General features: G+C 42.3%; 1 protein-coding gene across 2 annotated transcripts in view; it reads right to left on the bottom strand.

Annotated features, from left to right (window-relative positions):
* Positions 1-23,475, bottom strand: part of epha4b (eph receptor A4b) — a 353,857-nt gene that overhangs the window by 147,538 nt on the left and 182,844 nt on the right. For both annotated transcript variants that reach the window (XM_072572897.1, XM_072572898.1), the window contains exon 4: positions 8,878-9,033. In XM_072572897.1, the coding sequence (XP_072428998.1) occupies positions 8,878-9,033 (156 nt within the window). The remainder of the gene's footprint in view (positions 1-8,877; positions 9,034-23,475) is intronic.

The raw sequence follows: 23,475 nt of genomic DNA, 5'->3' as shown, positions 1-23,475 counted from the left end.
CTTTCGAAGTGCTGCCCGTTCGTCAGGTGCAGGGAGAGTGCAGGACACAGGTTCAGAGAGTTCAAAGGCAGAAAGGTCAAAAGATCATACAACTAATGTGAGTGGAGTGTCAGATAATAAGTCTCTGTAGGTGACTAAGAGTGTTAGGCGGTGTGTAAGGTATTTATAAAGTCAATGTCAGTGTTACACTGTGCAGAGCAATAGGAATATACTAAAGGAATATACTAAAGCTCAGGTCAGATACTGAATTGTAAGTGTGAGGCTTTGTTCAGAATCTGTCTCAGAGTTCTAACCTGGAATAAGGCTGGTTTTAATCCAAAAGCCGGAATTTATAAGATGCCAAAATCCTGGAATTCCCTCTCTCATGGCATTGTGGGTCTACCTACAGCACATGGACTGCAGTGGTTCAAGAAGGCAGCTCAGCACCACCTTTTCAAGGGCAACTAGGGACAGGCAATAAATGCTGGCCAGTGAGTGATGTCCATGTCTCACAAAAATTAAGGACAAAACTCTCCCATGGTCAACTGGTCCCGCCTCTTAAGATGAAATAGACAGAAGAATTCTGCAGAGCAACTGATTGATTTTGTGTCCTGACCATCATGAGTAACTTGTCATTTTGAGCTGGGAAACATGCAGACAGAACAAACTAACAAATTGAAATCAGGCCTGACCATCAAAATGGATAGCATTTCTCACTGGTAAGATCAGACAGGCGTCTTGAATGCTCTGCCCATTGCCTGCCCCATGTCATCATATATGGAAATCTATCCGATAGTCATTCTGCCAATAAAATCAAGCGGGTATCTATAGGTCTTAACTTAAATCTCAGGCCCTGTAATCCTAGAGTTCAGAGACATGAATGTGCACCTCACCCAACGAGAACCAAATATCTCACTACTAAAAGTACTTCTTGTGGAAAACGCATTACAATTAACACATCATTTCACGTCTTTTTAATGTTACAGTGCAAGATGTCAGAGGCTGAATGTGTGCCATAATCATCATTTGTCCTACATAGATCTAAATGCATGCTCACTTTTCTAATTCATACAGCTTTCAAAGCTCTAACCTTGGTCTATTCACACTGTAAACGAGTCAGGCAGATCTCTTCAAATTCACCAAATACATCAAAGGGAAAAACAAGCATATAATTTTCTTTGAAAATATATAAATTAGATTCCATTTTCAAGACTCTGCTCATATCTCCACTACCATTATCTGACTGTCAGCTATTGCAACAAAATCTTGTTTTAACGTCCTTGTGCCAATGTTTCGTGAATGCATTTGAGTTCAATAAATCATGAGGGGCATGGATAGAATGAATAGCCAAAGTCTTTTCTCAGGATAAGGATCCAAAAAGTATATGGCATAGATTTAAGGTGAGAGGGGAAAGATTTAAAAGGAACCTGTGGGGCAACGTTTTCACGCAGAGGGTGTTGTGTGTCTGGAATGAGCTGTTAGAAGTGATAGTGGACACCAGTACAATTACAACATTTAAAAGGCATCTGGATGGGTGTATGAATAGGATATAGAGGGGTATGAGCTGAATGCTGGCAAGTGGAATGAGATTAATTTAGGATATCTAGTCGGCATGAACGAGTAGGACTGAAGAGTCTGTTTCCATGCTGTACATCTCTTTGACTCTTAAATCTAGAAACTTCATCATTCCTGTTCCACAAAAGTAGACTTTTCCCTATAACGCTCCTGCCTTTGCACAATGGTAAGGTCAATTAGAGAAGAGAGTCTGCCATCCTGAGAGATTGGCCTACGTGTGTCTCCAGACCTAACGCCAAATCACTGGCATTTTGCAGCTCTCTGAAATAGGACAGCAAGCCCGATTTCTTCCAGGGAAATTACAGATGGACAAAAAATGATGGTCTTGCCAATGAACCCCACATCTTTGGAAAGAAGGTTTTTTTTAAGTTGCGTTGAGATTTTTTTTAAAAACAGCATGAACAGTGCTGACACTGAGAAGAGAGTGCTTTTAGCAATCAAACACAGTGGGCGTAAGCAATGCAGGTTTCTGCAGTCTAAACTCGAGAAACTCCAAATATCAAAGCCCTACCATCAAAGGGGTGTCTTCCAGTGCTCAGCTTCCCAAATGATATTAACTGCTTCATTAGGATGGAAATCAGAAAGCTACCCTGATTGGATTAAGAGAAGAACATGTAGCGAACATGTAAATAAAGGCAGTGACTATTACAGTGCTGTGCACTCCATGTAATTCTATTCTCACCACAGTGTACAAGGCCACGGTCTAAGTGCTGGAAAATAGGAATAGACAGATGTTTCATGAATGGTACAGATGTATTGGGCTAAAGATCCTGTAAAGACTCTATTATATCCTTATATTCTATTATATCCTTTGGGATATAATAGGATTCCACACAGACCAGTGGACAAAGGTGACGTAGAGTAAAACAAACAACTGTGGTTGGGTAACTAGAAGTCTGAAACCAAAGCAGAAATTGCTGGAGGAACTCAACAGTGTTTGCAGCATCCATAGAAAGAGAAACAAAGTTAAGATTTTGAGTTTGGTGACCCATCTTCAGAACTGACAGCAACTGGGTGGTATATATGCTGATAATGGGGTGGGTAGGGGAAAAGTGAACAGAATAGATAGAGGGGGTGTCAAGAAAAGGGTGAAAAACAAAATGATTGGCATACAAAGGGATTACCAATGGCAAGCCGAGAGGAAGATAAATGCTTGCCAGGGTACTAACAAGTAGTGTGAATGGTGAGCCCAACATCGACTTTAACAATTTCAGAACATTAACAACCCTCCTTCATGCTCATTACCTACACCACAGCCCTAGGTTCTGCAAGGCAGAAGGGGGGGTACTGCAGATGCTGGAGATTAGAATCAAGGTTAGAGCGGTGCTGGAAAAGCCCAGCAGGTCAGGCAGCATCCAAGGAGCAGGAAAATCGACATTTCAGGCAAAAGCCCTTCATCAAGAGGAGGAGAACTTCTTCAAGGTAGGCATCCTTGGAAGGGGATTCGTAGTGAAATTAAAATCAGCTAGGCAGAAGTGGTTCTGCAATCCTAGGATCCTGTGTCGTATGGTACACTCCTGGCATAACCACCCATTTTAAGCTATTGTAACAGTTTAAGTAAACAGGCAGAGAAAAGATGGAGAAATAGGAACAAAGGGAATGGTCTCTGATAGTTTTCGATGAAAGGTAGTGGGAAGGGTCTTATGTGGACAAGAAGAACTTGCATACATCAGCTAGGCCAGATGGCTATTTGTAAAGAATAATTAAGTAATTGATAGATTATTTGAACTTTTCCCATAGACCTGGAGATAAAAGCATTGTAACGAGTCTCACTGGCACATAAAATCCAATCTTTATTCCAGATTTGCTGTGAGTTTGCTGAAATGACCCCTGTTTTTGTATGAGCCTTTCCTTCTCACCCCACACAACAGTTTGTCTTTGGCTCTGTATTTCATTAAAACCTACTGCATCTCCAACTTCTCCTAGTTCTGGGGAAAAAATCATTGACTCAAAATGTTGGCCTAGATATTCTAAGCAATGGTAATTACAGCTAAATTGTCGCTCCACTCATGTTTTTTACATTAGTCCTGAGCTCCACCTTTCCAGCTGGGAATTCTGATGCCAGTTCCTTCAAAAATGCACAGCACAGCTAATATCCACATAGGCCCAAGAGGTGCAGGATAGTCAGGGGGACATCAAACCATGTCCCCTTTTCCAATAGTCAGTTGTTCTGAGACGTAAAAGGTTAGTAGCACAGCCAGACACTTTGACAGCTGCTGTGAAATTATATACAGTATATAAAAGGTGGTTAGGGTCCCCAAGTGGCAGCTAAGTAGGGTGGCAGACTAACAAGATGGTAGTGGACATCGGTGCCAGCTGAGTAGGGTACAAGGCAAATAGGATTCAATGTAAGTGATGAAGTGCTGGGGAAGGTGTTTGTGTCAGAGTTGACCATAGAGTGGTGTCAGGGCAGGTAGGTGAGGGTGTGGCCAAAGTTGGCACGCAAAGTGGTGACCAGCAGTGGAGCCGGCTGTTTGAACTTGTCAGGCAGTCAGGGGAGGGGCGTAATTGGGAGGAGTGCATTTGTGTGTGTGTGTGTGTGTGTGTGTGTGTGTGTGTGTGTGTGGCCTAATAGTTTGATTAAGTTTTAAATTATCAAATGTTTTCTGGGCAACTATAGACATAATGGAAGCAAAATGCTTCAGATTCCCAGATATTAAGGGGCTTTCTCAGAGGGTTCCAGACACATTGTGCATCAGAATCTTTAATTTCTCAGGCAATTCCCACAGATCCTGTTATGCCTGGGATTCTGCGGGGTCCTGATGCACCACCTCAGTCTGGCCTACGCTATCAAGCCCTCAGTTCAAGGGCAGTCAAGAACAGGCCATAAATGCTGGCCTTGTCAGAGATACCTACATCCCAGGAAAGTATAGAGGAAAATAAAAATGAAAAAAAAACAGTCCAGCCTCTAGCCTGCCTTGAGCAAAACTAGTGGAATAACCAGTTCAGTCATAATATATCTTATTTGGCACATAGACCTTTTCTTTTTCACCCGTCCTTATAGGCCAATTTACTCCGAGACACTTTTTTTAAATTGAAAGGCAATCATTTAGAAGGTCCTGATAAACTTGCCCATCAACACAAAATACGTTAATTAACTAGGAGTCAGAGTGTCTGTAATCAATGGAAGATGAATCTGAAACTCATTTGAAGGTGTGAATTCAAGTTTATGGTTTAAATGAGAGTACAACACTAGATCATACAGTTTCGCTGCACTTTGCTGAGACATTGAAAATCTGCCTTCTCCGTGAATATAAAGCACTCTTTGAATGAACGAGGTATTACAAATTCCGTTGTACAGTCAGACTGAGCGATTAAGCTAAATGTATGAATTTCCATTTATCAGCAGCTTGCAGCCCTTTTGCTAATGGTATAATTAAATAGAGCTTTCTACATGACATCTCATTTAGCTTTCAGCAGAGTTTTTTTTTAGTTTCTGACTGCCAGTACGGATGGTGTTGGGTTTTACTTGAGGTTATAAACTGACCTGTTTTTGTGTCAGCCACCTAATGGGAAATAAGAGTTGTCTTGCTGAATAGCACTACACTGCAGTCACAAAATGACTACTATCTTCAGCTGAGCTGACAAAGGATATTCTTCTCAAGCTTTAACAGCAGTAACTCAGTGGAAGGGAAAATGTGGCTGGATACAAAGTTAAGCTTTACAGGCTGCAACAAAGTATGGTGCATACCAAAGGTGCAATTAATAATGCATTATTCTAAATTAAATTTGCAGCTTAAGATTAAGTTATATTAGCAACAGGTACTGCTTTGTTCACCCAGGAGGAGTTCAGTTTGATGGAGGGACATTTGCTTGTTTGTGTACTGATCAAATGTCACTATCAGTGAAATTACAGCATAGGTTAATCTAATCTTCTGAGACCTTTGATGCTTTTATTTTGCCTGTACATTCCAGAGATCATCACAAATATATTATAAGCTTGGACAGTCAATGCTCAGAAGTGTTCTTTTAGTAGAACAAATAAAATTTTCAATGGCTGTTTAAGGGCGAAGTCAGTGTAGAAGTGCATTTCCCCTGATTGTCCCCATGTTCCCTCCCTAATGCCTCCTTTGTGCTGTCTGGATAATGAACTGGAAGATGCATATTTATGTCTGAGTCTGCAGCAAGGTACCCAGGTTTGACTGGAGTGATCTTCCAAGCTCTCAAAGTCACAGATTAACAAAGAAAAAGACAGTCAGTGAGGATTCTCAATCCTGCCTGCTGTCTGATTTGTAAAGTATTTTCAAATCTGAGTATTACCATTTATTGAGAAGGTAGTGTGAAAGCAGCAGTTTAAGACAAAGGTTCATTATTGTGAAAGCACTCCTGCAGTACTGTTGGGGAGGGAGTTCTCAGAAACTGGGGGTTGTATGCTAACTTGAGGCTTCACTCCCCCACCCCTTCAGCCCATTCAGCTGGATTCTGAATTCTAAATTCTAAATAAATGAGTCAGTGCTCTGGAAATTCACACTACTTATCATGAAATCATGAATCCTTCTAACTGACACCTTTCAAACCTTCTCCCTGCCAGCCCCATCCATGCCATTCTATGTTACCCACCTGTCACTGATGGCCGTTTTGCCCTCCATCCTAAGCTTTGGTACTTTCAAGTCCGTTCACAAGAATATATTCAATATAGAACCAATGAACCCTATACTTATAAAAGGTTGTTTAAAAAACTGTATCACAGTCATTAAGTCATAACGTCCCATTTTCCTTTTAAAAGAACCAATTTCCCGACCACAGTAGAAATATCAATAGCTGATATAACAAGCACTTGAAACCTCTATCATGTGTAAATATACATTGTGCATTTGACCAAATGACGTGAGCCAAAGCTGTGAATCAAATAACATTTTCATGTGCATATGTTTCAATAGATGGCTGGGCTGTTAACCAAGAAATTATAATAAAGCTTGGCTTTCTTAAAAGCTTTCTTAACATATCCTATTACTGTAAGCTTCACAATTCTTTACAGAGTACATTAATGGGTGAATGGACTTTGAATTGTCATAGTAGAAAGTGAGGACTGCAGATGCTGGAGATCAGAGCTGAAAATGTGTTGCTGGAAAAGCGCAGCAGGTCAGGCAGCATCCAAGGAGCAGGAGAATCGACGTTTCGGGCATGAGCCCTTCTTCAAGGCAGATAGAGGCCATTCAGCCCAATGAGTCTGTACTGACTCTCTGAAGGGCATCCCATCCTGACCCACCCTATTCCCATAACCCAACATTTCCCATGGTTAATCCACCTAGCCTGCACATCTCTGGACACTGTGGGCAATTTGACAGAGCCAATCCACCTAATCTGCACATTTTTGGACTGTGGAAGGAAACCAGAGCACACAAAGGAAATCCATGCAGCCATGGAAAGAATGTGCAAATTCCACACAATCACCCAAATCCAGGTTTCTGGCACCATGAGGCAGTGTTAGCTCAGCAAGTAACCAAGAGCAGACCTGATTCCAAAGGTAAGGTACCCCCGCACACTTTTGACTAACAATATGAGTGAAACATGATAACTTGTCACAATTAGTACATAGATTACTGGGCAACCAGGACTGTAATCTCACTAATAAATATTTAGTTTCCTTTCTGAAATCAATCAACCCTTGCTCTCACACCGTTTGCACATTTAATTTTGAATCCATCCAATCTGAAAATTGATTTCACAATTGTAGTTCTTAACTTTGTTCTGCGAAACAAAACTGAAAGCTTAAGCAAATGCAAACTGAGGAAAAAATACATGTAATCTGCAAAAAGAAACATGGAATAATTGCTGAATAGTCCAAAATACTTTATTTCCAAATTGTCTGATAGAAATGAATGTGGAAGAAATGCTGCAGGATTGTTCACTGCTAATGAATTGAAGTTTTACCATGTGTATTCTATTGCTGATGTTGTGCTAAAGCTGTGGTTAGCATCCTCTTGTGATGCAGTGGTAAAGACCCTATCCCTGTACCAGGGTGACCCAGGTTCAAGTCCCACCTGCTCCAGAGAATGTAAAATCAATGCTGAACAGGTTTATTAGAAAAAAAAGGTTTTCTTTTAAGAGATTCTATTATGATTGTACTCAGCTTTGGTGAGACTGCACTTGGAACACTGTGTACAATTAAAGCAACAGTTAAGGAACTCTTTGGGCGAGGAGGTCTAGATTCAAGTTTCCCCCCACTTCAAGGATTGTTAGTAACATCTCTGACTAGTTTGACAGGGAAAAAAAATGTAATAGTTTCTTCACTCTCTTGACACCATTTTCAAATCTTCATGAAACCTTCATTTTTCCTTCATTCACCATTTATTGCCACTCTCTAGTTACCATTGAGAAGCTGATGGTCAGATCCCTTCTGAAACTGATGTAGTCCATGTGCTGTAGGTAGTCGAAGAGTGTGGTGATGGAAAAGCATGGCCAGTCAGGCAGCATCTGAGCAGCCTCACAGGCAATGACTATTTCCACTAAGAGACAAACTAACCAACACCCCAAGACACTCAATGGTGTTACCATTAATCAGAAATTCAACAGAGCTTGTTATATTAATACATCACTACAATAGCAGATTGGAAGCTTACTCCTCAAAGCCTGTCCACTATCTACAAGGCAGTGTTTTTCCAGCACCACACTGTTTGACTCTGATCTCCAGTATCTGCAGTCCTGACTTTCTCCATGTGCTGAAGGTAGACCCATATTGCTGTAGGGAGGGAATTCAAGGATTTTGACCCAATGACAGTGAAGTAACAGCAAAATTCTTTCAGGACAGATCGGTGAGTAGCTTGGAGGGGAACAAACAGCGAGTGATGTTCCCATGTATCTGCTGCCCTTATCCTCCTAGATGAACATGGTCATGGGTTCAGAAGGTGCTGTCTAAGGATTTTTGGCAAATTTCTGCACTGCATCTTATAGATAGTGCACTCTACTGCTACTGAACATCAATTTTGGAGGGTGTGGATGCTTGTGGATGGGGTGCCAATCAAGCAGGCAGCTTTGTCCTGGATGGTCTCAAGCTTCTTGAGTGCTGTTGGAGCTGCAGCCAGCCAGGTAAGTGGGGAGTATTCCATTACTCTAACTCTTGCCTTGTAGATGGTGGATAGGCTTTGAGGAGTAAGTAGTCAAGTTATTTGCCACAATATTCCTGGCTTCCAATCTGCTATTGTAGTCATGTATTTATATAGCAAGTCCAGTTGAATTTCTGGTCAATGGTAACACCATTGAGTGTCTTGGGGTATTGGTTAGTTTGTCTCTTAGCAGAAACGATCATTGTCTGGTATTTGTATGGTGTGAATGTTGGTTTATGGGCTTTTCAGTGCTTGCTGTGTATATTTATTAACTTACTTGTGCAGGGCATAGCCTTGGGGTCAGTTTCTGCTCTGTAGTAGTTTTTCTCACAGGCACACTGGGATGAGCTTTCTTGATATGAATAGCTGTGAGGCGGACACTTCATGCAGTATGCATCCATGGATGAGGCCTTATAGAAACCAGGTCGACATGCTAGAAATACAAAGTGGAAAAGTGTGTTAGAGCAACATTCATTTCATTATGTCAAGTATAACCTGAAACAAAACTCCATCATCCCCATTCAGAATGTTAAGTTGAAAATCTTGCTGTACTCCAACCCAGAATGAAGAGTAAGAGCCAGCATTAATATTAGATAAAATAACATTAGAGCAAGAGGGAATGGTTTGAATACACGATTTAGAATATAGACCTGCCTGTTTAAAATATGATGTGACTTTTTGTCAGATGCTCTTAAAATGGTCGGGTTGACAGGAGTGTGAACATAATGCCAGTGAAGCATTTCCATGTCACCAACACAATACTTACTTCGCATTAAAACATTTTCAGCAAAATTCCAACTTAAGCCCAAGTTGAAAACTTAAGACAAAGCTGGGGCAATGTACAAATAAATTTCCACCAATTTTATCATGTATACTCAGAAGACTGTTTTGTGTATTAGTGTGTGATAGTCAACATTTCTAGCTGACACAAGTCAACTTTAAAAAACAAATTATGAATTTTGCTGCTCAATTTCCAACTGGTTATGTATTTCTTCCATGGTATTCTTTTTTTTAAAAGTCTGATATTCGGTGGATCGAATTTGATAACTGAGCAGGTAAATTGTTATTAAGTTAATTGGAAATTTTCACATTCACGATTTTTGACACAGGGTATGATGTGCAACATTATTAAGCTTTGGCACGACAAGAGGAAGTTAACTCATGTGAGATTTTTAATGACAGAGACATTGGAGATGATCACAGGTGAGAGTTTATTTTCATTTTTTAAGCGTACATCTCTTCTAGAAAGATTGGTTTCTGAGAAATGGCCAATCTTACAACCAGACAAAAAGTGACATTCATTCTGTTATTGAACTGAACCCAAGGTAACTCTCTCATTATTGTTAATTTACGCAGCTGAAAATAAGGAAAAAAAAACAGGGAAATGCAGCTTTGAGCAGCCTGTACATTCTTCACAAATGCCTCACAATTTGTCTCAGACTATTTACTCTCTCTCCTTCACAAATAAGGCTCGGGATATAAACACAGCCACAGGGAACCCATAGCGCAATATGTCAGTGAGGCCTGAGAAATGAGATTGAGATTTCCAGTTAATAGTTAGCTACATTGATCTCTCTGTGGCACACTGATATATTACACTACTCACTGAATTTGGCTGCAAGTGATTCATCACTCGCTACCTATAATACGGGCTGAATCTTCAGGCTGTGCGACATCAGGAACAGAGGTAGATTGGACTCTAAAACTATGAGGTCAGTCGATGTGCCAGCTTCCTAACTCTACTCCAAATGGTCATTTCTTTGCGCTGACAAGGGCACAGGCTACCCACTCCCACAATCCAGGCAAGAAACTAGGCTCTTTAAGATCCTTGTTAAGTACTGAATAGAGGTTTTTATTTGAATTTCAGTCGGCTGACATGACTGTTGACAGGTCAACTGGCCGGAAACAGGCAACTAGCATAAGCAGGCCAAGGTGTCAGTAATCTAGAGAGGCCTATAGGCCCACCATACTTGTCTCAGTGAGGGAACAGCAAAATGTTAGCTTCCCTTCCATGTCCACTAACAATCATGATGATTGCTTTTTTTTAATTAAAGTTTAGAAAAATGTGTGAAAGGACACTATCTTGATGAGGCATCTTGCCAGTTATATAACTTCTACTGCAGCTACATGCTGCTCTGAAAGTGGAAGATCTGATTGATTCTCCAGTTTTAAAAGCCTGCCAACTGTCCTTAACAGGACAGGGAACCTGTCTCCTTGTGAAGTGGGTGCCCTGGTCAAAATTTCAGGTCAGTGACCATTCTCCAACAGCTCTCCCCCCCCCCCCCCCCACTCCCCCACAACCAGTTCGGGACGGGTTCACTGTCTCAGATCCTATTTCCCAATCCTCAGGTGAAAGGTCAACCCTGTATATGTCTACATGTTCCATCCGAGAGAAATGCAATTATTATAAAGTATATCAGACAATGATCCAACACCAAATTGGAGCTGTTAGGAGATAAGTCTGATGTTTGCCATTAAGTAAGAGAAAAAAATACGCATGTGTTATCTAAGGAAGGCCTAATAAATCTCACCATCTCACAGTGACCTCTGGTCTCAAATTTTTAAAATAACATGAATTTGATGACTCACATAATTACTGTACTTCATTATTTTGTTCATTAAACCATCCCTGGTGTATTTTAAGTGCCTTAATCAATTTGTGATCTTTGCAGACCATTTTGATTACAGCATATGAAATACTTGACTTCTTGGAGCATGAACAACATTAACACAACTTAACCTTTCACACTGTGTAACATTTTGTAACAAAGAAAATGGCCAAAGGTATGTCAGCATTTATTTGCATATATTAAGTAGTCAGGGCCACAGATAAATGTACACCATGTGCCAGAACAGTCTGGATGTTGAATACTAAACACAAGACCAAAGACAGAAGGAAAAGTGAGGGCAGAGAGATGAGAGCAAGACGAGGAGAATGGTAAATCTGGAGGAAGAGAGAGGAATTCTTAAGTAGCTGAACCATCCTGGTACTCCTTGATTGACATTCTACCTCTGGCTGGTACAAACTAGCCTAAACAGGGAAAATCAGGTAGGGTGACTGCATTAGCAGTCTTTATTGGAGATTGTGTGTTGAGTAACAATTGAGCATGGGATGGGGATGGGTTTAAATGTTTGCCATAAATGGATAGCCTGTAACATTCATTGTCAAGATTAGAGTGGTGCTGGTAGAGCACAGCACGTCAGGCAGCATCCAAGGAGCAGGAAGAATCAACGTTTCGGGCAAAAGCCCTTCATCAGGAATGAGGCTGGGAGTCTCGGGGGTGGAGAGATAAATGGAAGGGGGCGGGGCTGAGGAGAAAGTGGCTGAGAGTGCAATAGATGGATGGAGGTGGGGGTGAAGGTGATAGGTCGGAGAGGAATGGAGCAGATCAGTGGGAAGGAAGATTGACAGGTGGGACAGGTCATGAGGATGGTGCTGAGCTGGAAGATTGGAACTGGGGTAAGGTGGGGTGGAGGAGAAATGAGGAAACTGGTGCAATCCACATTGATGCCCTGGGGGGCTGACGGGTCCTGAGGTGGAAGATGAGGCATTCTTCGTCCAGGCATTGGGTGGTGAGGGAATGGTGATGGAGGAGGCCCAGGACCTACATGCCTTCGGCAGAGTGGGAGGAGGAGTTGAAGTGTTCGCCCGCGGGGCGGTGGGGTTAATTTGTGCAAGTTTCCCAGAGATGTTCTCTGAAGCACTGTGCGAGAACACTTGATGCTTGGAGGATGGCCCACCCAACACCTGGAGGAAGAAAGCCTCATCTTCCGCCTCAGAACCCTTCAACCCCATGGCATCAATGTGGACTTCACCAGTTTCCTCATTTCCCCTCCATCCCATTTTACCCCAGTTCCAACCTTCCAGCTCAGCACTGTCCTCCTGACCTGTCCTACCTGCCAATCTTCCTTCCCACCGATCCGCTCTACCCTCCTCTCCGACCTATCACCTTCACCTTCATCCACCTATTGCACTCTCAGCTACCTTCTCCCCAGTCCCACCTCCCTCCCATTTATCTCTCCACCCCTGAGGCTCCCAGCTTCACTCCTGACGAAGGACTTTTGCCTGAAATGATGATTTTTCTTGCTCCTCGGATGCTGCCTGACCTGCTGTGCTTTTCCAGCACCACTCTAATCTTGTCTCTGATCGCCAGCATCTGCAGTACCCACTTCCGCCTTGCTAACATTCATTGCTAACAGCCATTAAGTGGGGAGCTAAAGGCAGATCAACAACTAGGCCACACTGAAGCCTCATAGCATAAAGGATTGGAGACAATCTGAAAGAAAAGAGTTAATTACTAATTAGGAATGTGCCAACCCCTTCTTCATTAAACAAATTATTTATTAATTCACTTTTCCACTGCTCAAATCACTAAGTAAAAATATTTTAAATTCAACCACTCTGAAAATATAGTAGCAAAATATTGCATCAGCTGGAAATGCACAGCAGGTAAACCTGTAACCATGGAGACAGAGAGTAAACATTTCAGGTCAGTGATCTTCCTGACAAAATTAAGAAAATCACTTGCTTAAAACAAATCCAACAAATTATTTTGTTTGCTCCCTCAAAGGGATTTAAATTTTTACAGAGGAAGTAAGGGGTGGTGGTCATCTCCTGAGTTTGCTTGAGGTTTGAGCTTTCCCATGTGCACAATGGAGAACTGGCATTAAAAAAGAAACTGTTAAAATGGACAATTAGTTTGGAGTATAGTCTACTTCAGTGATGCACATCAGCTGTCAAAGTTATTCAGAATTAATTAGATCCTTACTTACATGTAGACTCAGCAAGATGCCAGATCACTTTTTAATGCTTGACATTGTACAGAGATATGTAGACTACTTACATTGCACAATGTCATATTATGTACATATATATTTATATAATCTGCAGAATCTGCCTATTCACATCATCTGTAGGATTTTTTTTTCAAATACTAGTAAAGATTCTCCTGTTGCTGTCAAAATCTGCCAAAATGGATTGAGTTTCTATGTGGGAAGATGCACTGCCATCCTTGGTTTTTGAGAGACAACCACACGAAGTGCTGACTATAACAGGAAAACTTTCTCACATATAGACTGGGAATCTGCTGAAATTGTTTTTTCCACTGGGTGAGAAGTGTAAGTGAGTAGCAACCAAATTGGACAAAGTTAAAGAGCAAACGAGGTAAATCGAGAAGTATTGATTAGGTGACATCTGTCAGTGAATGCAATAGCTTTTCCTTAGTTCTTGCCATCTCAGGAGTCCCTAAAGGATCTATCCTTCATCCTCAGTATTTCCACGTTTATCTGCTTCTCTTTGTTGTTGTCACTAGCAGATACAATATGCTAATGCCTCCTTGTGACTGGTCTCAATTTTTAACAGGCAGCTTGTACAAAAAAAAGTCATGACTTCATCCAAATTAACACTAGGAAGAGTGAACTCACTATTTCCAGCTACCTACCACAACTAGATTTGTTTGTCAGTGATTTCAAGTCTGTCCGCAGCTACTTTTTTACACTTATACAATTTCTCATGACCTTGACTCCCAATACAACCTCCATACACTTCCCAGCAAAAAGAACATTTTCTCCCACAAACCTATTCCTGAATGTCATATTTTCAGACACTACTGCTGTCAATGTGCCATATCTTCTAGTTAACAACCACTACTGGCTTAAGGCTGGGGTAGCTCTCTGTCATCAATTCTCCTTCCTGTGCTGAGTCAAAGACCCATTTATTATCTGTGGTAGAGGACACACTAGTGTGTGTATATATTAGTTTTAGAAGGATTACTGACTTCCCCCCGGTGCAGGGCTCAGTCAACTGTACACAGACTGGGTTGAGAGGGCCACAACATAGCATGGCCAAATTTATCAACAGGAAAGGATCCTACGACCTGAATGCGCATGTGACCTGTGCTCACTGACATGATTTCTTGGATGTTTGCACCTACTACCTTGGGAGCTGCCACGATGCCAATATGCTTGAGAACTCATGGTCCTGCTGCAGTAGAAATTCCAGATGGTTATAAGAATGGCTACCGGGTTACAAGGGCAACCCACAACGACCTTGGCTGATGACTCCATTACAAAACCCCCTGACTGAGGCAGAGTGCCAATACAATGCAGCCCACTGTTCAGCCAAACCTATGGTGGAGCAGATGATAAATTTGCAGAATATGAAGGTTCACTGCTTGCATTATCCTGGCGGTATCTTGCATTGCAGTCCAGACAGAGTACACAACATAATCCCAGCAAGCTATGCCCTGCACTGCTGGGGCAGGGAAAGAGAGGATTTGATGGCGGCTGGTGAACTGGGAGCAGTCTTTCAGGGAGGATAAGGACAGTGAGTAGGAACCAAAGGAACTCTTGAATGTGATAGAGTAGCATCAGGCACTATAAGCCAGACAGGACTTAATTGGCATATGATTCCACTAGATCAGAGCTTGTGATCAATTCTTGTCTGTAAAACTCTTGGTGCTCAGCATGCAGACTACTCCTTTCTGTTCTAGGAGGCAAATGCAACTTGTGTTTGTCTGATTTCTGTCCACATTTGGTGTTTGCAATTAAATGTGCATGTTTTGAAGTGACTGAAAGCTTTCCTGCGATGATGCTCCATTGAACAATGATAAGATGCTGGGCTATAGTGGATATTGGGGAAAGAGTCACAGTGACTTGGAGAGGGTTGCAGCCACTTTCAATCAACCTGTTCCAACCTATATTGACACATCACTGGAATATTGGGACTTGAACTCAGGCCTTCTAGCTCACAGAGAGGGGCACTATCATGCACTACAGAACTGTTAGGGAGGGTTATAAGATGGCCTGTGACTGAGGACAGGTAAGTTGTGTGGTCCGGTACTTAAACAGGGATAAGTGCAGGAATGTGCAGTTTGATGTGCAAGAAGTATCAGGCCAATATGTCGTGAGAAGTGGGCTGTGACTGCTGTGCCATGACGTGCAGTGTCAAGGGCAATTCCAGACTGCCAGTCCTTAGCCAGGTGCATCACTATGGTTCCAAGATGGCACTGTCACGAGGAATGTGGGCACACCTCAGCAGTGGCACGTATGTCCGACAGTGGCAAGTGGAAGAACTGGGCTAGCATTAGATGAGAGCAGCACTATAGAGGGGTGGCAGGCAATTAATGAGATGAGTTCAGAATGATGGTGCAAGAAAACTCACGAAGCCTTACGGGGAGAAAGCCTCTGGGAAATTCACTGAAAATAACATGAAGTCAAATTAAGGGAAGATTCAGCTCTACATTTCTTCCAGTACACCATTAACTTTAACTGTTTAGTCATAATTACAACTGTCAGGAACCAGACAGATCACATGTGGCTCCATCAGGACCTGGAGGAAGCCAAACTGTTTCTCAACCAAAAGCCCATGAATCAGACACTGTGGTGCTCAATGCATTTCAACGTTAACCTTTTCAAACTCGTTACCTGTAGAACACACACCTCCTCCACCCCCACAAAGTTCATTTCTTACTAAAACTTTCAAAAATGCCTTTGAAAAGTAGTAATCTTTAGTGTTCTACAGTCTGTGTGTAATAGCATGAGATCAATTGATTTGCATCAATACTGTTACATCAAAAGCTACTGGATAACATTGCCAAGTACCAGTGAATAGGGGTTGGTTACTTCCTTTGTCTTAATCATGTCATTACTGAGAGAAGGTTAGGGGTGAAGTTTCTTTTTAATTTAAAATGTGACCTTCAGTGCTGCTTCCAAATGAGTTGTACGCCACCTCTCAGTGATTTGAGCCAAATTATGAGATGGCTGGAGCCAAATATAAATGGAAATTATAGATTAATGGCCTAACTCAACATGCCAAATCCATTTTTCTGTTTCTGTGTGTCAGCATATGTTGCAAGGTCTGCATTTCTGGAAAGGTAATTAAATATGAAAATTATAACATTGTCACAGGATGTTCAGAATGATGGTGCAAGAAAACTCACAAGGCCTTGGATTGTCACAGGATCCAATGTTTGCTACATTCAATCCTGCTTAGGAACAAGTGAGAGGCTTTTCATGAGGCTTTCAATAGGTCACTTGAAACAGTTCAAGGGTCACTGAACAGCACTTCAACATTAACCTTAAGCCAATGAGACGGGGCCACTGAAGGTAACTCCATATTGGTCAGGGACAGTTGAAACAGAAGTTTGCTACTTTCAGGCCACTGTTCATTCAGTGCTTGGAATGAGTGGAAAGATGTTCCAAGCAGATGAGATGCTAATGTTAGCATTAGATTGGCTAATGTTAATCTCTGGATTGTTGGAACTTGGAAGAGGTTGCTGAGAAAGTGGCTAGCAGTCACTGTTTAGGACTCAGGAGAAGTCCTGGGAGTCACTGACAGTTCAGGCCAGCTGAGGACAAAGAAAGCCCACAAGCAGCATTTGCTAGGTGCAGCTGATAAGTACTGGAGCTCAAATGTACCCAGGGCAATGCAGCTTAGTTTTATTGAGATTTAGTGACTACTACAAAGGTTTGAGGGGCTTCTGGCCTGGGAGACAGGAGATGGGTTAAAACAAAGTATTGAGTACAGGAGCTGGGAGGGCATGTTGTGGCTGTACAGGTGAGGCCACTTTTGGAATATTGCAAGCAATTCTGGTCTCCTTCCTATCGGAACGATGTTGTAAAACTTGAAAGGGTTCTGAAAAGATTTACAAGGATGTTGCCAGGGTTGGAGGATTTGAGCTACAGGGAGAGATTGAATAGGCTCGGGCTGTTTTCCCTGGAGTGTCGGAAGCTGAGGGGTGACCTTATAGAGGTTTATAAAATCATGAGGGGCATGGATAGGATAAATAGTCAAGGTCTTTTCCCTGGGGTGCAGTAGTCCAGAACTAGAGGGCATAGGTTTAGGGTAAGAATGGAAATATATAAGAGAGACCTAAGGGGCAACATTTTCACGCAGAGGGTGGTGCCTATGTGGAACAGGCTGCCAGAGGAAGTGGTGGAGGCTACTACAATTGCAACATTTAAAAGGCACCTGGATGGGTGTATGAATAGGAAAGGTTTAGAGGGATATGGGCTGGGTGCTGGCAGGTGGGACTAGATTGAATTGGGATATCTGGTGAGCATGGACAAGTTGGACCAAAGGGTTTGTTTCCGTGCTGTACACCTCTATGACTCTATAACACTGTCACTTGAATCTGGGTGGAGTACTGAAAAATCCATGGGTTCTGTCTTGACCACATCTGAGGAACTCTGTGGGATGTTCATTTGTTGTTTGTCTTGTTATTCATGCTCAGCTCATTCTAATTTTGTACATTAGAGTAAAAGTTGTATAGCTTGTTCCGCGTTTGTGATTTTGTAAGTTTAGTTGTTCAAATTTATGAAATCTGCTGACCTTATTCTCGTGACTTTTAAACAAAAAAAGTCCAGAATCACCTTCCAGATTGTTACAGAGTATGGCCATAGAGTCATAGAGTCCTCCAGCACAGAGACAGGCCCTTTGGCCCAAATTGATCCATGCCAACCAAAAATTAGATTAGATTAGATTATTTACAGTGTGGAAACAGGCCCTTCGGCCCAACAAGTCCACACCACCCCGCCGAAGCGCAACCCACCCATACCCCTACATCTACCCCTTACCTAACACTACGGGCAATTTAGCATGGCCAATTCACCTAACCTGCACATCTTTGGACTGTGGGAGGAAACCGGAGCACCCGGAGGAAACCGGGGAGAATGTGCAAACTCTACACAGTCAGTTGCCCGAGGCAGGAATTGAACCCGGGTCTCTGGCGCTGTGAGGCAGCAGTGCTAACCACTGTGCCACCGTGCCACCCACAGTATGTTCACCTACAGTAATCCCATTTCTCTGCACTTGGCCTACATCCTTCCAAACCTTTCCAATCTTGTCCAAATACCTTTTAACTGTTGTTAATGTACCTGCCTCAACCACTTCCACTGGCAGCTCATTCCACATGTGTACTGCCATCTCTGTAAAAAAGTTGGCCCTCCAGTTCCCTTTTATTCTTTCCCCTCTCACCTTAAACTGATGCGCTGTAGTCCACAATTCCCCAACCTTGGGGAAAAGACTGAGCACATTCACTCTATCCATGCCTCTCATGATCTTATACACCTCTATAAGATCCCCTCTCAGTCTCCTTTGCTCTAAAGAAAAAGGTCGTAGCTTGTCCAACACCTCCCTATAACTCAGACCCTTGACTCCTGGCAACATCCTCGTAAATTTTTTCGGCACTCTTTCCAGTTTAATAACATTTAACTAACTGTTTAATAACAACGTGTCCAAAACTGAACAGAATACTCAAAGTACGGCCTCAGCAATGTCCGGTACAACTGCAACATAACTTCCCAACTCTTATTATAGAATCCCTACAGTGTGGAAACAGGCCATTTGACCCATCAAGTCCACACCGACCATCCAAAGAGTATCCCACCCAGACCTATTCCCATACCTTATTACTCTACATTGCTCCTGACTAATGCACCTAACCTACACATCTCTGAACACTATGGGCAATTTAGCATGGGTGATTTAGCATGGCCAATTCCCCTAACCTGCACATCTTTGGATAGTGGGATGAAACCGGAGTACCTGGAGGAATCCCACACAGACACAGGGAGAGCATTCAAACAACACACAGTCACCCAAGGGTGAATTGAACCCTGGTCCCTGGTGTTGCGAGGCAACAGAACTAACCACTGAGCCACCATGCTGCCCTGATAACTTCTATACTCAATGCCCTGACTGATGAAGGCCAGTGTGCCAAAAGCTGCCTTCACTGCCCTGTCGATCTGTAACTCCATTTTCAGAGAACTGTGCACCTGAACTCCAAGGTCCCCCTGTTCCACTACACTCCTTAAGGCCCTACCATTCACCATGAAACTCCTATCTTGATTTAACTTTCCTATATTAAACTCCATTTGCCATTTCTCAGCCCACTTCCCCAGCTGATCAAGGTCCTGCTGATAATCTTCCTCACTGTCCATGATACTGCCTATTTTAATGTCATCTGCAAACTTAGATTAGATTACATTAAATTCTTTACAATGTGGAAACAGCCCCTTTGGCCCAACAAGTCCACACCGACTCTTTGAAGAGTAATCCACCCAGACCCAATTTCCCTGACTAATGCATCTAACATGATGGGTAATTTAGCATGGTCAATTTACTTAACCTGCACATCTCTGGAGTGTGGGAAGAAACCGGGACACCTGGAGGAAACCCCGCAGACACAGGGAGAATGTGCAAACTCCACACAGCTGCCTGAGGCTGGAATCAAATCTGGATCCCTGGCGCTGAGAGGCCACAGTGCTAATCACTGAGCCACCGTGCCATCTACTTACAAATCATGTCTTGTACATTCTCATCCAAATCATTGATATAGATAACAAACAGCAATGGGCCCAGTACCAATCCATGAGACACTCCACTAGGCAGAGGCCTCCAGTCTGACAAACATCATTCCACTATTACCCTCTGCTTGCTACCATCAAGCCAATTGTGTCTCCAATTTGCCAGCTCGCCCTGGATTCCATACGATCCAATCTTTCAGAGCAGCCTACCATGTGGAATCTTATCAAAGGCCTTACTAAAATCCACATAGACTACGGCTAACCCCTGCCCTCGTCAACCTTCCTGGTCACTTCATCAAAGAACTCTATCAAATTTGTGAGGCACAATCTTCCACGCACAAAGCCATGCTGACTATTCTGAGTCAAACCCTGTCTTTACAAATGCATGTATATCTTACCTCTCAGAATCTTCTCAAGTAACCTACAGATGATAAGCTTACTGGTCTATAGTTCCCAGGTTTTTCTTTGCAGCCCTACTTGAATAAGGGGCCAACATTCGCTACCTTCCAGTCTTCTGGGACCTCATCCGTAGCTAATGATGATGTGAAAATATCAGCCAGGGCTCCCTCAATTTCTTCTTTAGCCTCTTTCAGCGTTCTTAGATAGATCTGGTCAGGATCAGGAGATTTATCCACCTTCATACATTCTAATACATCCAACACCTCCTCTACTGTGATATGGACTATCCTCAAGATATGACCATTAACTTCCCCAAGTTCCCAAGTCTTCATGACCTTTCTCCACAGTAAATACACAGGAGAAATATCCATTGAGGACCTCACCGATCTCCTGCGGTTCGACATATACATGTCCACTTTGGTCTTATTCTCTCTCTGGTTATTCTTTCTGCTTTGATATACTTAAAGAACCTCTTTGGATTCACCCTAATCTTCTCAGCTAAGCTATCTCATGTTCCCTTTTGGCCCTCCTGATTTCCTTCTACAGTAAACTCCTGCATCCCCCATATACCTCCAGGGATTTCCTTGATGCCTGTACCTGACTCATACCTCCTCCTTTTCTGTGGTCAAAGCCTCAAGTATCTCTTGTCATTCAGGGTTCCCTATTCCTGCCAACCTTGCCCTTCACCCTCACAGGAACACACAGACCTTGAACTTGTGCTACCTCACTTTTAAAGGCCTCCCACTTGCCAGAAGTACCTTTGTCTGCAAACTTCTCCAATCAATCCTTGCAAGCTCCTGTCTTATTCCATCAAAATTTGCTTTGTCCCAATTTAGAACTTGAACCCGCGGACTACTTTTGCCCCTCTCCATAGGTCACTGGTCCCAAAGTGCTCCCCCACTGTCACCTCCATCACCTGTACTGCCCTACTGCCCAGGAGTAGTCAGAGTTTTACCCCTTCCCGAGTAGGACCCTCCTTCTAGTGGTTCTGGAAACTTTTCTGAATGCACTTAACCAATTCCACCCCATCTCAGGCTTTAGCATTCTGGTAGTCCCAATCTATGCTAGGAAAATTAAGATCCCCTACTTTGACAACCCTATTGCTCCTGCAAGTCTATGCAGTCTCCCTGCATATTTGTACCTCTAATTCCCTTTGACTATTTGGGTGGCTATAGTACAATCCCAATAACATCACCATCCCCTTCTTATTTCTTAGCTCCACCCAGAAAGCCTCACTGGATGATTCTTCATATCTGATTACTACAGAGACACTGGCCTGTTCTCAAACAGGTTCATAAACAAACTCAAGGGGTCTCATCTGAGATTGTAGTCTAAATTCAGAGCTGTCAGTGGGAATCATAACCAATACCATGCGTTTCACTTTCTGATTTCTCCACTTCAAAGGTGTTGACAACATTGCTATGTAATTGCGTTTTTTGTGAAGATTTGTAGCTCAGGTTGTGGTTCAGGGTGTAAGCTTGCTCACTGAGCTGAAAGATTTGTTCTCAGACACTTCATCACCATGCTAGGTAACATTATCAGTGAGCTTCCATTGTAGCACTGATGTTCAATCCTGCTTTCTATGTATGTGTCTTGGTCTGTTGTGGTGGGTGATATCACTTCTGGTTCTATTTTCTGAAGGTTTAGTAAATTGGGTCCAAATCGATGTGTTCGTTGATGAAGTTCCAGTTTGAATACCAGACCTCTATTGCTATGTACTTGCTACACATTACTAAACTTGATATTATTAAGCAGATGAATGAGGGTTAAAATGAAATGTTACCTGGGTTTATGGTGGTACTAATAATGTATCAGCCATATTTATCAGATTTAGCAACATTGCTCATTTAACCTTAGTGAAAAGGTTTTTAATATCCATGCTTCAAGCCACTTAAAAAGAGATCTTCTAATGATGTGGGTAGCATCCCTGTCTCTGAGTTTTAAGTCCTGAGTTCAAGTCAGTCCAAAACCTGATGGCCAAAGAAGAAGCCTTCATAACAAGGCCTAACAATTTGCCTGTCAACTTTTAAATCCATCCAACACATGCTAATGACTTGCAAGAGAGATTACTGGTCATCCGTGTGAAATTACAAGTGATAAGACCACACTAATTAGAAAGGACTAAAAAGGATATGCAGATTGGAGTAGACGAATTAGGTAAGTGCATCCTGCCGAGGTGAACGGCATGTTTTGGTGCAAACTTCTACGTGTTTCTACCCTTCATCTCTCCATTAGTTTTCATACCAGTCAAAGTCCCTATTTTATTGAATAAAAGCTTTCAGCATCCTTCAACAAAAAGACACCAACAATGAAGGAATGTTAGAAATTAGACTTAGGTCCATAACTACGCTGGATATAAGATATTGTTGTTCAATTTCAATTCACACTTATGTCGCAGATATAGTGTACAGTCCAACAATGGAGTTCCTACCGAGATGCACAACTGGTGAAGGGACACGAAGATCCATGAAAGAGAACATCCCATTCTGATCATCTTTAGAGACCTTCCAACCTTTTGGTGTGCAACTTAACAATCCATAAGCTGTGCCTTTTTATTCTTTGGTGGGATGTGGGCCAGTATTTGTTATCTCGTGGGCCTTGAACCGAGACCATTTCAGAGACAATCACATTGCTGGTATCACATGTAGGCCAGCCCCATGGTAGATTTCCTTCGCTAAAGGACACTACTGAACCATATAGAGTATTTACAACAACCGATGATCAGCATGGTCACCTTTACTGACAACAGCTTTATATTCCATATTTGCTTATTGAATTTAAACTCCACCAGCTGCCATGTTGGATTTTTAACCCACTCCCCAGAGCATTAGCGTGGGCCTTTAGATTACTAGGCCCTGTGACCGAACCAGCACATCACCCTCTCCTCTCATGAGTACAGTAAATCAGTGTGAAGTCAAAATAGTTTTACAGCCTGCAGTATTATTATGTACTTATAATGAGAAGGAACAAGGTGGATCATGAATGAATTGAAATAAATGGAGCAATTTTCATTCTCCTTTAGGGGAGGTGGTGCACGTATTTCCAAATCGAAGTCAGTTAAGTTGTACTCCAGTAAAATGGGATTTAATAGGCCTTAGTAACAAAGAAGACTTTGATTTAAAAATCTCTAGCACAGCAGATGAATAAATCTTCTTTAACTTTTAATAGA

The sequence above is a fragment of the Chiloscyllium punctatum genome, chromosome 6, assembly GCF_047496795.1.
Source record: "Chiloscyllium punctatum isolate Juve2018m chromosome 6, sChiPun1.3, whole genome shotgun sequence".
Taxonomy (NCBI): Eukaryota; Metazoa; Chordata; class Chondrichthyes; order Orectolobiformes; family Hemiscylliidae; genus Chiloscyllium; species Chiloscyllium punctatum.
Note: the sequence above shows the minus strand (reverse complement) of the source record. Positions and strands in the feature narration are given on the sequence as shown.